This window comes from Lodderomyces elongisporus, chromosome 5 (assembly GCF_030384665.1).
Source record: "Lodderomyces elongisporus chromosome 5, complete sequence".
NCBI classification, from domain to species: Eukaryota; Fungi; Ascomycota; class Pichiomycetes; order Serinales; family Debaryomycetaceae; genus Lodderomyces; species Lodderomyces elongisporus.
Window position 1 is genome coordinate 733761 of NC_083677.1, and position 14755 is coordinate 748515.

The 14755-nt window shown below is 35.7% G+C and overlaps 3 protein-coding genes across 3 annotated transcripts; 2 read left to right on the forward strand and 1 right to left on the reverse strand. All coding sequences in view use genetic code 12, as the record gives it.

Moving 5' to 3' along the window:
• Positions 1 to 181: 181 nt before the first annotated feature.
• On the reverse strand, positions 182 to 1174 carry PVL30_004144 (uncharacterized protein; the record flags this gene model as incomplete). The annotated part of the gene is made up of 1 exon (XM_001524405.2): positions 182 to 1174. One exon carries the CDS (start codon positions 1172 to 1174, stop codon positions 182 to 184), a length of 993 nt encoding a protein of 330 aa, XP_001524455.2.
• Positions 1175 to 5442: 4268 nt separating this feature from the next.
• Positions 5443 to 7722, forward strand: PVL30_004145 (uncharacterized protein; the record flags this gene model as incomplete). Its single annotated transcript, XM_001524406.2, has 3 exons — positions 5443 to 6874; positions 6928 to 6956; positions 7714 to 7722. 3 exons carry the CDS (start codon positions 5443 to 5445, stop codon positions 7720 to 7722), a joined length of 1470 nt encoding a protein of 489 aa, XP_001524456.2.
• A 3086-nt stretch (positions 7723 to 10808) lies between these two features.
• Positions 10809 to 12830, forward strand: PVL30_004146 (uncharacterized protein; the record flags this gene model as incomplete). The annotated part of the gene is made up of 1 exon (XM_001524407.2): positions 10809 to 12830. One exon carries the CDS (start codon positions 10809 to 10811, stop codon positions 12828 to 12830), a length of 2022 nt encoding a protein of 673 aa, XP_001524457.2.
• Between the last annotated feature and the right edge of the window lie 1925 nt (positions 12831 to 14755).

Below are 14755 nucleotides of genomic sequence, written 5' to 3' on the forward strand. Positions count from 1 at the left end.
TTTTCCATTTGAAACTGTTGAAACTAATCTCCAAGACTGTTTTTTATTTACTAAACAATGTAATACAAATGAATGTATTTGAGCACAAACACACACACATATATATATGTATGACTTTGACAATGATTAGTAAATCTCAAAGAAATTGGCCCATTTCCTCTATTTTCTACATCATTACTAATTATATCCAACTTTGCACCAATTGCTCAAGTCTACTAATCTCAGCATCAAGTTCTTCGGGACTCATATTGTATATATTTCCATCACTAGTGTTTAAACTAATTCCAGAAGATAAAGTATCTCTTTGTGAATATGGTGGAGGCTGATCCAATTGTAATGCATCTGCAAACAGTGGTGGTGCAGTACTATTTCCAGATAGCAGCAGATCTACTGAGCTGATAAGGCTAGTTGGAGTATACATAGAGCTATCTGCTTGATTTATACTGGAAACAGTATAATTATCTGGGTTTCTTAAAAGGTTATTGGCTTCATCAACAAGATTATTGTCTATTCTTTGTTTCAGTTTTAATTGTTTTAGATGCGATAGTTTGAATTTTCTGGTAAATGAAAAAGTAGAAGAAATACGTGGTCGTTGCACTTGCTCATTGGTGTGTAATATACTGGATGCTAAAGTTGTAGTTGTATTTGTATTTGATGCAAGTGCTGAATTCAGTTTATTACGTTTAGTAATGGTGCTCCAGGCTTGAGAAATCTTTTTTCCAGACAGACTTGACCGTAATTTAGCAGTTGTAGTGGAAAGTAGATTTGGTCGATTTTCATTATTACCAACACTTTCACCACCAACATTAATACCACCACCATTGCTATATGTGTGGGTTTCTCCAATAGATATTGCAGTTGTGAAATTCCCTTGTGTTTGTGAAGATGTAAAACGTACATTGGAGTGATCATTACTTGTTCCTAGTATGGGTAACACTTGTGCACCATTTGCTATATTATTGACTCCATTGACTGTATTACTATATGCTTGATGATTATTCAATACTTCAATGTTGTGTTTGCACTGTCGTGCTATACGCAATTGATTCCTCACTCGTATCTTTTGCACAGTGATGAGCAAAAATATGAATGTTAGGATGTGTAGTATAATTCTTAACCCATAATCGATGCTATTGTTGATACTTGTGACCAATCCACTTATCAATTGCAACATGGCACTTTTTCAAAGGAAAGGAAAGGAAACGGAGACAAAGACAAAGATTAAGACAAAGAGGCAACAACAATTGAAATTTGTGTGTATAGGGTGAGGGGGGAAGGTCTATAGTGTTTGCATCTAAAAAGTAGTCAACTATTATTAGCAACCATTTGTAGGATGACAATCAAACTTTAGGTAGATGTTTTCTCTTTAATCTTTAATCCTTTATTTTGGTGCACTAGTTGCTTATAATTTGAAATTTATTTTTCTCTCTCCTATCCTTTTTTTTAGGTTATGACAAAAGGGTGGAAAAAAAGATAAATGTGCAAGGTATTGGTGTGCAATGTATATAACATCAAGATGCATATACAGTGTATATACTACTGAAGATGTACCTCCCCTACTGAATCTGTAATAAAAAAGTAGTACAAAGTAAAGTCGTGTAAAATGTACCATTAGTTTATAGAAGTGCGTGATTAAAGAAAATAAATTACACAAAAAGAAAGGAAGGAAAATGCGGAGAAGTTGATCTGTCTGCTATAAAACAAATTAAAAATTATTAATAAAAAATAAAAAATAAAAAAAATAAAAAATAAAAAAATAAAAAAAATAAAAAAACTAAGAAAGAAACAACAATGAAATTCAGAGCCCAATGGTCATTGCAATCATCGAATGTTTTGGTGTCGGAATTGTTGTTGCTGTTGTTGGTGCTGGTGCTGTAGCTCAGATTCTTATTCTTTACGGGAAAGGTAAAGTAACAAGAGGAGGTGCAGTGTATCTGGGATCCTCTTTAGTTAGGAGTCGTAAGAATCATTGCATATATATATATATTAGGAGGAAAGAGACATTGGTTGCAGTTACTTGCACCAATTTCAAGTATTTGTTTCCAACAATAACAACATAGTCAACACATTGTATACTCTATAATCTCTTCAATTTAATTCAATTTCCTAAATCTCTTTTTTTCTTTTTTTCTCTTTTTCTGTTTTCTGATTCTAGCAGTAAAGGGTATAGCCCCAAAAAAAATACACACTCCTCTAATTTATCTATAGTATGATATGTATACACAATACCCTGTAAATAAGTCTTTGATTAAAGAGATCAACTTTTATATATACCTTTTTTTTTTTTCAAATGAAAAAACAAACTGTTGAAATTTGAAGACATTGGAAAATTGTAGGCTCTTTTCCATTTCCTCTTGTGTGGGTTTGAATTGAGTTGCTGCTCCCATTTTAAGTGGGTTTGCACAGTAAAGTATCAATTCATATATATATACATATATATATATATATACATATACATATATACATATATACATATACATATTACATATATACATATACATATATACATATACGTATATTTATTGTATAAAGTCACGAGTATTTCTGTATAGAGAGTTTTTGTTTTTTTCTTTTTTTGCTGGAGAATACGAATACCCAATAGTGTGCACTGGTGCTACCATTGCCACTTATTGTTAACCAAATTGTTATATATGTAGTTGATGTTACCAAAAAAAAAAGGACTATATCGATTGCTATTAATATTTTTTTTAGGCCTAGAACCACAAACAGTAAACTTAGAAACACATTGTATTTCCTCTTCAATATTTTTTTCTTGAATATATTTATGCAATACGTTGCTAACTCTGACAGCAAAAACAACAACAGCAACAACAACAACAACAACTTTGAGGTTTTAGATACATCAATGAAAGAACTTCTTTGCTAATGGCATATATGGCATGTTTTATTGGATGAACTAATTCTGATTGGTTCTAAACCTTCTTTCTCTCGTGTTTTTTATTTTTATTTAGTTTTTATTTTTTATTTGCATACTTTCTATATAGAGATTAAGGGATAAAACACAAGAAGAATACGCAGATGAATTAAAATGTTCTATTCTCTTCTATGTATGAAAGAAAGGAGGAGTATATATACATGTATATGTATGTGTTTATTTGTTTATGCAATTTTACATTAGTTGAATGATCTGCACTTGAAAGAAATCAAACAAACAAACCAGTTGTATGTATATGTGGAGTAGGTTGGAAGAAAGGAAGGAAGAAAGGAAGTAGCGGGTTAGAAATTAAAAGGCAGATCATTTCCAATGTTGACATGGAACAATATGGAGTGTGCTTCATCTCCATCTCCATCTCCATCTCCATCTCCATCATCTTTCTTTCTTTCTTATTTTTTGTTTTATTTCTGTCAATGTACAGAGACAAATTCTATTTTTGGAAGTCATGACCGATTTGTTTTTTCTTTTGTTTTTTCTTCTTTAATTACTGTGCCAAGGCCCCATAGAGTAGAATCGGCGAGGGAAATGAGTCTGGGTTTTAGATTGAAGTGGTGGGAGAGGACAAAGTAAGGTTAATGTTTGTTCTGTTGATTGGGTGCATCAAAACTTTATTTTTATATTTTATTTTATATTTTATATTTTATATTTTATTTATGAGAAGAAGTTCGTAACGGAATTAAAAGCCCTGAATTTACGAAAACAATTGTCTTTACAAAGTCTTCTTTTTTTTCTTTTTCCTTTTTGTTTTTGTTTTTGTTTTTGTGGCAAGTAACTTTTTTAGATTAATTTTGAAGAACCCTTTTTTGTTGGTTATATATGAAATGTACACGTGACACGTGAACTTGTATAGTCTTTGATATAAACATAAACTAATCTACTTGAATCTCTGTCAATTCTCTATATATAGTGATATTTTGACAAGACAAACAATATACAAACAATACACAAACTATATAAAATGAATCACGAGATAAAAGTGGGGAGTTAGTTGCATAAAGTTTCTTTTAATTTTTTATTTTTATTACTGAACAGATAAGCAAACTACCCTTGTACTGATCAACTTTAAGTAAAAAAATAAATTTAATGTAAATACTGAAAGGTTTTAAAAATAGAATATTGGTTGCAACACAACCAATGGTAATAAAGTGTAGAAACACGAAAAAAGAAAAAAAGAAATACAAATACAAACACAAATACACTTACAAACACTTCACTCAACCAGTGTTGACGAATTGAGTAAAACACAACAAACACTAGAAGACTCAACTAAATAACTTTGGAGAAAAAAGGAAAAGACAAAGCCAAGATACTCAGAAATGAACCATCAGGTTCAATTACTAGTCTGTTTTTTACTTTTGTTCTTCTCTCTCTACTCTTTTGCTTTCCTAGCTTCAGTAACATATACCTGGATCCCATTGATAAACCATTTGTTTTTTTTTTTTTGGTCTTTGCAGTCATGCTACTCTTGCAGATAATCAGGTGGGGGAATTGTAAGTCTCTATCTTCAAATGCAGCATCAGCATAAGCACCACCATCACCATCACTTGCCAAGATTATCAATTGAACACACGGCTATTGCAAATCTTCTACTCCTACACAAGTTCAAACAACAATAAGCCAATCACTTTCTTTCCCCTTCACCTACCACTTTCCCCAAACTCTCTCATTTTCTATCTTCTTTTTCTTCTTTCTCTGGTTCTAGCAGAAGGGATGACCTCTAGCAAATGGTTTCTTTTTCCTCTTTTCTCTTTTCTTTTTAACTTTTCTCTAATCTTCATGCACTCCTCCTTCTCCTTGTACATTGTATTTTAATAAAGCAAACTTCACACATTATCGCCAATAGTATCAACTTTTAAATATCTGTACTCTAGAGGATAAGTTGATACTACGTAAAGGAAAAGATGGAAAGAGAAATCAAAGAACAATAACAAACAAAAAAAATTAAACAAAATAAAGTTTACTGTATATGCGTGCTATTTTTAGCAACTAGTATATCGACTGCAAAACACACTCACAATCATACAGAATACCCCGAATCTCACAATATAGAGTGAGGAGACAAAAATGATCAATAAACAAAGAACAAAGGTATGTTGCTCCCTCTTTCCAATATACCATTGAACTTAGAAGAGTCAAAAAAAAAAGAGAATAAGAACATGCAAAGCAAAATACAAAGACAACAACAGCACTAATGGTGTAATTGAGAGATTGAAATTTGTCTATAAAAGGAGGTACAATTCCCCAAAAAATTAATCAACTTATCTGGAATAATTGTTCATCCTTCTCTTCTCTATCACCACTTAAAACAAAAACAATTAAAAAACGAAAAAAGACAAAGAGATAAAAGTAAATACAATTTTGCAACCATTTATTTTATTTTATTCAAAGCTCACAACTTGTTAACAAGAACCAATTACAGTTAAATACTAAACATACAACAACAACATAGACAACAAAGACAAGAGAATAAAAAAACATCATCAACAATGAAGTCTGGTTTACTCGCTTTGGCAACAGCAGCTGCTTTGTTTCCAACAACTATGGGTGCTGTGAGAGATGTTCACTTGTTTGCACAATCTGAGGATGAAGATGTTGATGGTAAAGGATTGTACTTGGCACACAAGGGCAAAGGTATTCACAATTTCTTTTTGGGAACACCACAAAAGCTTAGCTATGATGATGAGAAAAAAACTTTGCTTGTTGATATGGGCAAGAATCAACCAAATGAACATTTGTTTGACTATATTGGTGAAATATTGGGTTTAGCCGTTGGTTCAGGTCCATTGTCTGCCGAGATCCTTGAAGACGGCTCTGTTGTGTTTGCCGGTATGGATACACTTTCAGCTTCAAAAAATGGCAACGCAAGAAAGAATCAACTTGTTGGAGTTAACAACAATTGGGCTCCAGCAGATACAACGGTTCCTTTGGGAATCAGAGCTGTTTTTGGCTCTAGAAACATGAAAAAACGTGCTGATGAAGATGAAGAGAATCCAACTGATCCTGAGAATCCTGAGGATCCAGAGAACCCAACTGACCCAGAAGATCCAACTGACCCAGAGAACCCAACTGACCCAGAAGACCCTACTGACCCAGAAGACCCTACTGATCCTGAAGACCCTACTGATCCTGAAGACCCAACTGATCCTGAGAACCCAACTGATCCTGAAGACCCAACTGATCCTGAGAACCCAACTGACCCAGAAGATCCAACTGACCCAGAGAACCCAACTGACCCAGAAGACCCTACTGACCCAGAAGACCCTACTGACCCAGAAGATCCAACTGATCCAGAAGACCCTACTGACCCAGAAGATCCAACTGACCCAGAAGACCCTACTGATCCAGAAGATCCAACTGACCCAGAAGACCCTACTGATCCAGAAGATCCTACTGACCCAGAAGATCCAACTGATCCAGAAGATCCAACTGATCCAGAAGACCCAACCGATCCAGAAGATCCAGAAGACCCAACTGACCCCGAAGACCCAACCGATCCAGAAGACCCAACTGATCCTGATGATCCAACTAACCCAGAGGACCCAGAAGACCCTACTGAGCCAACCGAGACTGAAGAGCCATCACCAGAACCACCTATTACTTACACTACATCCTCTACTGTTACCACGTACACTACTTACTGTCCCGAACCTACCACGTTAACATTAACTGTGTGTGAAGATTATTGTCACCAAACTACTTATACAGTTGAGAAGCCTGGTACCATTACTGTTACTAATGTGCAAGTTCCACCTTCCCCAACCGTAACTCCAATCCCCACACCAATTGAGCCTCCTAAAGAGAATAAAGAACCACCAAAAGATAATGGAAACCAAGTTGGTAATCAAGGTGGTAATCAAGGTGGTAATCAAGGTGGTAACCCCCCAAGTGGTGGCTATTGTCAAAAAGGTGACGGCAAGGGTAATTGCTGCTGTTGCTGCTGTTGCTGCAACAACAGCTAAGTGAATACTTAGTAAAGCGTGCCGCTGAAGAGTATCCCAAGGTGTGTGTGTGTGTGTGTGTGTTTATTTTTGGCTGATACTTGGTTCTCCCCTTTTTTTTTTTCTACTTGTCCATTTTTTTCTTTTGCTATTTTTGCTATTTTTCTTTATTTTGAAATTGTTTTTTTTCCAGTTATTTTTATTATCATAATCATTATCAGGGTTTGTCCTGTAATGATTATGACTATGACCATGACTTTGATGATGCTACGATGCATATGATACCCAACATTCCTTTTTTATTTCAAAGTTACATTCTTCGCTGCTTTGTTAGTTATTAGTTATCAGTTTTTATTTTTTTCTTTACTACTTATCTTTCTATTTTTTTTATTAAGTATATTTTGCAGTACAGAAAAATCCCGTTTGATATGAGACTCAGCAGAGTTGTAGTTTTTTTTTCTTCTCAATATTTGTATTGTAGAGTATGAACAACAGTGTTTTTGTTGTCTTTGTTCAATTTTGGAGATGTTTCTACTGAAGCATATTTTTAGAGGTGTTTCTTCCAATCTTTCCTTACTTTTTTTGTAAACACAATACAATGGAAAAGGCACGTGAAAGTTTTTGGTAATTCAATTCTTGCACACCTAGAGATATCTCGCTTTTAACATAGCTTTGTATATGTCACAAAAACTTGGAAATATTTTTGGAGTGAAGTATAAGTTATGGTTCTTTTTTTCTTAGATGATAAAAATTGTAAGGGAGGGAGGAAGAGGGGAAAAGTATAGCATGTCACATGTTCATAAAGTCTAGAGCCTTTAGTGTGAATAATAATATATATATATAGAATATAATATAAAAAGGAATGACCCACAAGATTGAGTTCAGAAACAGCCGTGCCAAGAACTTGATATCTATAATTTTAAGTGTATATATATCTCTATATATATATATATATATCGAAATCTTGGCGATATAACCATTTTCAGATGCCGATCGTTTTCAACAAGGCAACACAACACAAAACAAAATTGTTTTTTTCATGTGTACGATTGTTGTTCAACAGTGCAAATTCTCCCCCTTCTTTATCACCCTAAATCACCACAGAAGAATGGTTGGCGTACTCAATTATATAGTTTTCACGTACTATACTCTTTCCTGACAGCTTCAATCAATAATACCTCCTCCACACACTCATCACCCATATGCTAGAACAAGTATTTATTTACAACACACGTAGGAACATTTATATAATAATTACAATTGATTTTAATGGACTAAATCTTTGGTTCTGGATCTTTTTCTTCTTTTTTTTTGTATGAGAAAAAATTTCGGTTCTTTTGTGCTCTAATTTCAAGATCTTCAACGAAAAAGAAATTCTATTAACAACAACAACAACAACAGCCACATATATTTTTAGGATCCCGATCGACGGTGAAGAGCTCCATGCAATGCAACTTTAAATCTTTTGGTAGTACAAAACAGAATAAAGCAAATAGTAGGGAAATGTAACACAAACAAGTTTTTGTTTGCCTTATTGTTTCCATTTACGAGACAAAATTCACAAAAGAAAAAAAGCAAAAAAAAAAAAGAAAAAGAAAGGATTTACAACCAAGAGAGCAGCACCAACAGCAGCACCAACAGTGTTAGGCATTATCAGCCTTTTACACAGATACACTACGATACTTTGTTCTTATATTGTTGGTAAGAACTAGAATACATTGAGTACACACACAAAAAAATAAAAAAACAAAACAGAATGGATTAATTCGTGTAAAGATATATATATATAATATATATATATTGGAATTAACACAAAAATGGGGTATTAATTGTTTGCGGGGAACATCACAGTAAAATGTTTTGCTAACTTTTAATTGAATAGCCAAAAGAGGTATTATATACGAACGAACACATTTTGGTATTTTAATTAAGTGGCTGCAATATAAGGCTAAGACTTATACTGAAATTTACACAGTTTCTCTCCGCCCCCTCATTTCTAGAAATAAGAAATAAGAAATTAGAAGAAGAAGAAGAGGAAGAAGAAGAAGAAAAACAACGACAACAACGACAAACAAAGCAAAATACAGGGTCCAAGCCAACAATCTTACATTGTAGTCAAACCCCAAAACAAAGAAAGAGCTGAAAAGACAATGGCTAGTAATACTGGACTTGGTAAGGTAATTCCATAAAGCTTTGTTTTAACTCAATGTATACATAAATAAATATAAATAAATATAAATATAAATATATATATATTTATAGATACAACCAATTGATTTCCACGCCACCCCCTTTTTGCCATGCATTGGAACAAGTTAAAATATTGGCCAGAGAAAATGACCTAGACTTTACACCCTAAATTTTCTATTAAGTTGAAAAACACCCCTTCTTTTTTTAACATTAAATTTTATTGATTTTTTTACATTATTCAATTCTTTATTTTATTTTCTTTCTTAATGTAGACATTCCTTTTTTTTCTTTTTTTGGTTGATTGAGATACGGCGTTTCTTCTAGTTATACCAAAACAAAATACGTACACCAGGCGTTTAATTGATTGACCATTTACCTAATACACATTATTTCACAAATTATATTTATTATTTATTTGGTGGTAAATACCTATCGTAAACTCTCTTACTTCCTTAGTAATTCTTATTGGCAAATTAAAAAAAAAAAGAAAAAAGATATATACGGAGTTGACAATGTTGTTATTAATAGCAACTTTTGCCTTGGGATGGAGAGAATCTTTCTTGCAGCAATCCAAAACAAAGTATAAAAAAAAATAATTGTCTGGACATTTGCTTTACAAAAAAGTTGAGCTCTTACAGATACGAAGTTAGTGCTGATGTCAGATGTTGGTGTCAGGTGTTGGGTGTTGATGATCATAAAGAGTGACTCTATTCGAATCGAGTAGTTTTTACATAGTGACTTCACCGCCTTAGTTCTTGGTGGTTCAATTTCATTTTCATTTTCATTTCATTCACTGGAACTGTTGCATTTACGATGAACAAAACTGTGGATATCACACACATCAACCTTGTACAAGCAAAAGCAGGAAAAAGAAAAAAACAAAAGAGCAGAGAGCAGAAAGCAGAGAACAAAGAGCAAAATGTGCAACTGATTAAAGGGCAAATGCTTTTTAAAACTTTGCAGCACCCTGATATTTCACATTCACCCATCCTTACCTCACCACTCCAATTTTGTGTCATGAAAAAGATGTGTTGTATTACGTAATACACATATTCTGTTGTCTGCGTAATTATGGTTTTGTGATTTTTGACAAACCATATCGAACATTTTCTAAACACACAGACACACACACACACACACACAAATATATCCCCGCCCCCCTTTTTCCCTTATTTCTCTACCCACCACCCCTTACAATATACTGTGGAACATTATCGCCAAACACACATATACATAAAATGGTGGTAAATAAATCAATAGAGGAGGACTAATATAGTAGAAGAGTCTGTGAATAACAATTTTAATGCGTAAGCAACAACAACAACAACAACAACAACAATAACACTAATAATTATAGACTCCCCCCACCAACTATTTCTGTTGCAAATTTTTTGTCTATAAATATCACAACAATCCTTCCTTTTTTTTCGAAAAGAAACTCAAACAACATTTTATACCCTCTCCTCTTTTTGTTTTTTTTATTTTTATTTTGAATCTTCTTCTTCTATAGAAACAAGCTGATCTTCACTATAATTAAAAACTTACAACCAAACAACAAGTTATTTCAAAAAAATAAATAGAAAAGAAAGTATAAACCATATATAAATAATAAAAGAAATAAAAAACCAAAACAAAAGAAAAGAAAAGAATACATAAAAAAAGAGAAAACAAAAAACATTAGAAAGACTTGTGATTTACAAAAAAAAAGCTAGAATAAGAAGATTATGAAGCCGTTCTTACTTGCAATTGCACTTTCTTTGTCGTCAACAGCGTTGGCGGCAGTGAGAGACATTGAATTGTATGCAATTTCAGACGATAAAGACATAAATGGCCAAAATGTCTACGTTGCTCACACCGGTAGAGGTGTGCACGGTTTCTACTTGAGTACTGAAGCACAAAGACTACAATTTGACGACAAAAAGAAAACATTGTTGGTTGAAAAGAGCTTGACTCACGAAAACAAAGCACATGGCAGCTCCTTGGGCGAGGTTCTCAACATCGCAGTAGGTTCTGGCCCACTCATTGTTGAATTTGAACAAGACGGTACTTTGTTGTTGGATAAACAAAACTTATTTGAATACGTCAAGAACACCAAACAAAATCACTACGGTTTTAAGAGAGACACTATTGACAGTTTTGCATCAAAGATGAAAATAGGCGCAAGATTTGCCAAACGTCAAATTAGAAAACGTGCAGAAGGAGATGGTACAACACCACCAGCAGAAGGAGATGGTACCACTGATGAATTTATAGATGAAGGAGATGATACTATTGATGATGGTACAGGTGGTGGAGGTGACGATGGCACAGGTGGTGGTGGTGACGATGGTACAGGTGGTGGTGGTGACGATGGTACAGGTGGTGGTGGAGATGACGGAACTGGCGGTGGTGGTGACGATGGAACTGGAGGTGGTGGAGATGACGGAACTGGTGGTGGTGGTGACGATGGTACTGGAGGAGGTGGTGATGACGGAACTGGAGGAGGTGGTGATGACGGAACTGGAGGAGGTGGTGACGATGGTACTGGAGGTGGTGGAGATGATGGTACTGGTGGTGGTGGAGATGACGGTACTGGCGGTGGTGGAGATGACGGAACTGGTGGTGGTGACGATGGCACTGGTGGTGGTGGTGACGATGGTACAGGTGGTGGTGGTGACGATGGTACAGGTGGTGGTGGTGACGATGGTACAGGTGGTGGTGGAGATGACGGAACTGGCGGTGGTGGTGACGATGGAACTGGAGGTGGTGGAGATGACGGAACTGGTGGTGGTGGTGACGATGGTACTGGAGGAGGTGGTGATGACGGAACTGGAGGAGGTGGTGATGACGGAACTGGAGGAGGTGGTGACGATGGTACTGGAGGTGGTGGAGATGATGGTACTGGTGGTGGTGGAGATGACGGTACTGGCGGTGGTGGAGATGACGGAACTGGTGGTGGTGACGATGGTACAGGTGGTGGTGGTGACGATGGTACAGGTGGTGGTGGTGACGATGGTACAGGTGGTGGTGGTGATGATGGTACTGGTGGAGGTGGTGACGATGGCACTGGAGGAGGTGGTGATGATGGTACAGGTGGAGGTGGTGACGATGGCACTGGTGGAGGTGGTGATGATGGTACTGGCGGTGGAGGAGATGACGGAACTGGCGGTGGTGGTGACGATGGAACTGGTGGTGGTGGTGATGACGGAACTGGAGGTGGTGGAGATGATGGTACTGGAGGAGGTGGTGATGATGGTACTGGCGGTGGTGGTGACGATGGTACTGGAGGAGGTGGAGATGATGGTACTGGAGGAGGTGGTGATGATGGTACTGGCGGTGGTGGTGACGATGGTACTGGAGGAGGTGGTGATGACGGAACTGGAGGTGGTGGTGATGACGGAACTGGAGGTGGTGGTGACGATGGTACTGGCGGCACAGGTAATACAGGAGGTACTGGTGGCACAGGTAACACTGGCGGCACAGGAGGTACCGGCGGCACAGGTAACACTGGCGGCACAGGAGGTACAGGTGGTTCAGGTAACAATGGTGGAACTGTTGGAGGTGGCAATAATGGTGGTTCCAAGACTACAACCACTACTAGTCCTCGTGGAGGAGCAAGTAGTACCACCAAATCCTCTTCCACATCAAAAACCAGTAGTAAGACAGGTACCGCACTGGCTACAAGTATCGAAGGTGTTGGTGCCACCTATGGTGGATATGCTTCAGTCCTCGCACTTGCCCTTGCTGCCGTTGGTTTTGTTATGTAATGATTTTCAGAGATGTATGAGCCATAGCTAAATATATTATGCTACATTTTTTTGTGTTTTCTTGAATAGTTTTAAAATAAACAAATCATTGAATGTTTGTTTAAGATTTGTTAAAAATTTATTTAGAGTGATGAAAACTTTTTCGATAGATTTTGTGGGTAACAGTTCAAGATTATGTTGCCAGCAAATTAGAAACTATACTTTTAACCAATAAGTCAAAACCCAAAGAGAAGACAAAAAAAATAGCTGAAGGCTGAAATGAAGTTTCTTTTTTGAAAACACTCTTGAATTATGGTCTCTATTGCTAAGTGAAAAGAGTTTTGGTAACTTCTAAAAACAGTTGTAGTTTAGCTCTTCGCCTTGCCCCACCCCCCTAAATTTCTCAACTCTTTCTTCTCTTGTATATGATTTGTGTTATTGTGTATATGTCTTTTGCAAAGACCAAAATATACAGTGCATACTTTACAGAGAGTAGACCAATATCAGAAAGGTAATTATGTGCACCAAAATATAGTAGAGCTATTCTGAAAAACGTTCTTTGAATCGGAATATGCAGTTACGAAAAAGTTGCGAGCTTCAAGCATATCAGGTATTGAGTAAATATTAGTAGTTTGGTGGAAAAGCACAAACAAGTAAATGTTACAAATATTGAAAAGCAAGATTAGTGACGTATATACGTTGAATTTCAAGACATTATGTACAAAAAAGAGCCATTGCATTAACAACTTTCACCTCACAGTGACTCCGCAAATTACTTCTTATGAAGAGCGGGGCGGGGGGGAGGAAAGGGGGCGCAAGGGAGGAAGTGGAGAAAACGTACAAAAGAGAAACTACTAAACAGAAAATAAAAAGGATACGAAGCAAAGCACCGAGTACCAAAGCCTGCTAATTACGAATTATCGAGTGTTGGTGGCAGACTAGAGGAAGAAAAGGGGAGGGGTAAGGGGCAAGTGGTAAGGGTAAGGGCAAGGCAAGCAAATACAACGTTGATGCAAGAAGACGACTAGTGTATTTTTACAACGCAAAGAGTCAAAAGTTTTATATTAACAAGCATAAAGATTAAATTTTGAAAATTCATGGACCACTCGGTAGAGATAGACCAATCTTGGTAAATTCAACACTAAGCGGAGTCTATGTGGTCAATTTCTGCTAAATCAGCATAAAAGCAGCAACACAACAGACAACATGAACAAATGTCTTGAAGAAACAAAAACAAAAAGACAAAGGTTAGCCTGATTTTTGTTTTCAATAGAATCAAAGAAGAAGAAGAGGAAAAAAAAGAGAGAGAGTCCATTCAGTATAATGTCGGTACACTCACAATCAATTTTAACAATTTTAGCAACTCTTATACTTGCTATAGCGGTGAAGAAATTTTTACAAATGTGTGTTGCAACCAACTTAGAGGACTGGTAATGGTGTACAGTTATTTTTTTTGGTTTACTTATAGCTTCTATCTATTTAGCATTTGTAATCTATAATGATGATGAAGATTTTGCTATTGTAGCTGTTGTTGCTGTTGTAGCTGTTGTTGTTGCTGTTGTAGCTTGTTTGTCTCTCTTTGTCGTGGATTTTTATATTCATTCACGTGATATACACACCTACGTATATTTATCAACATATAAAAACACTTCGTTTCCCCAACCTTAATCATAGTTAAATTTCGCAAAAAGTATAAACAATGAATTAAAAGAAAAATATATACTTGAGAAAAGGACAAGGACCAAAAAACATAATAAAGGAAATTTTATTTCAAAAAGTAAGAAAAAAAACCATAGTTACCAAAAGGCTATTATAATACAAGCTTACTTCAATCACTAAACTGAATTGATTTTTTATTTCAAAAATATCTATACACTTTTTTTTTTCATGTTTATCTTTTGATTGATTGATTTTTGGAATCTTAGTCTTGATTTAAACCAACAAAC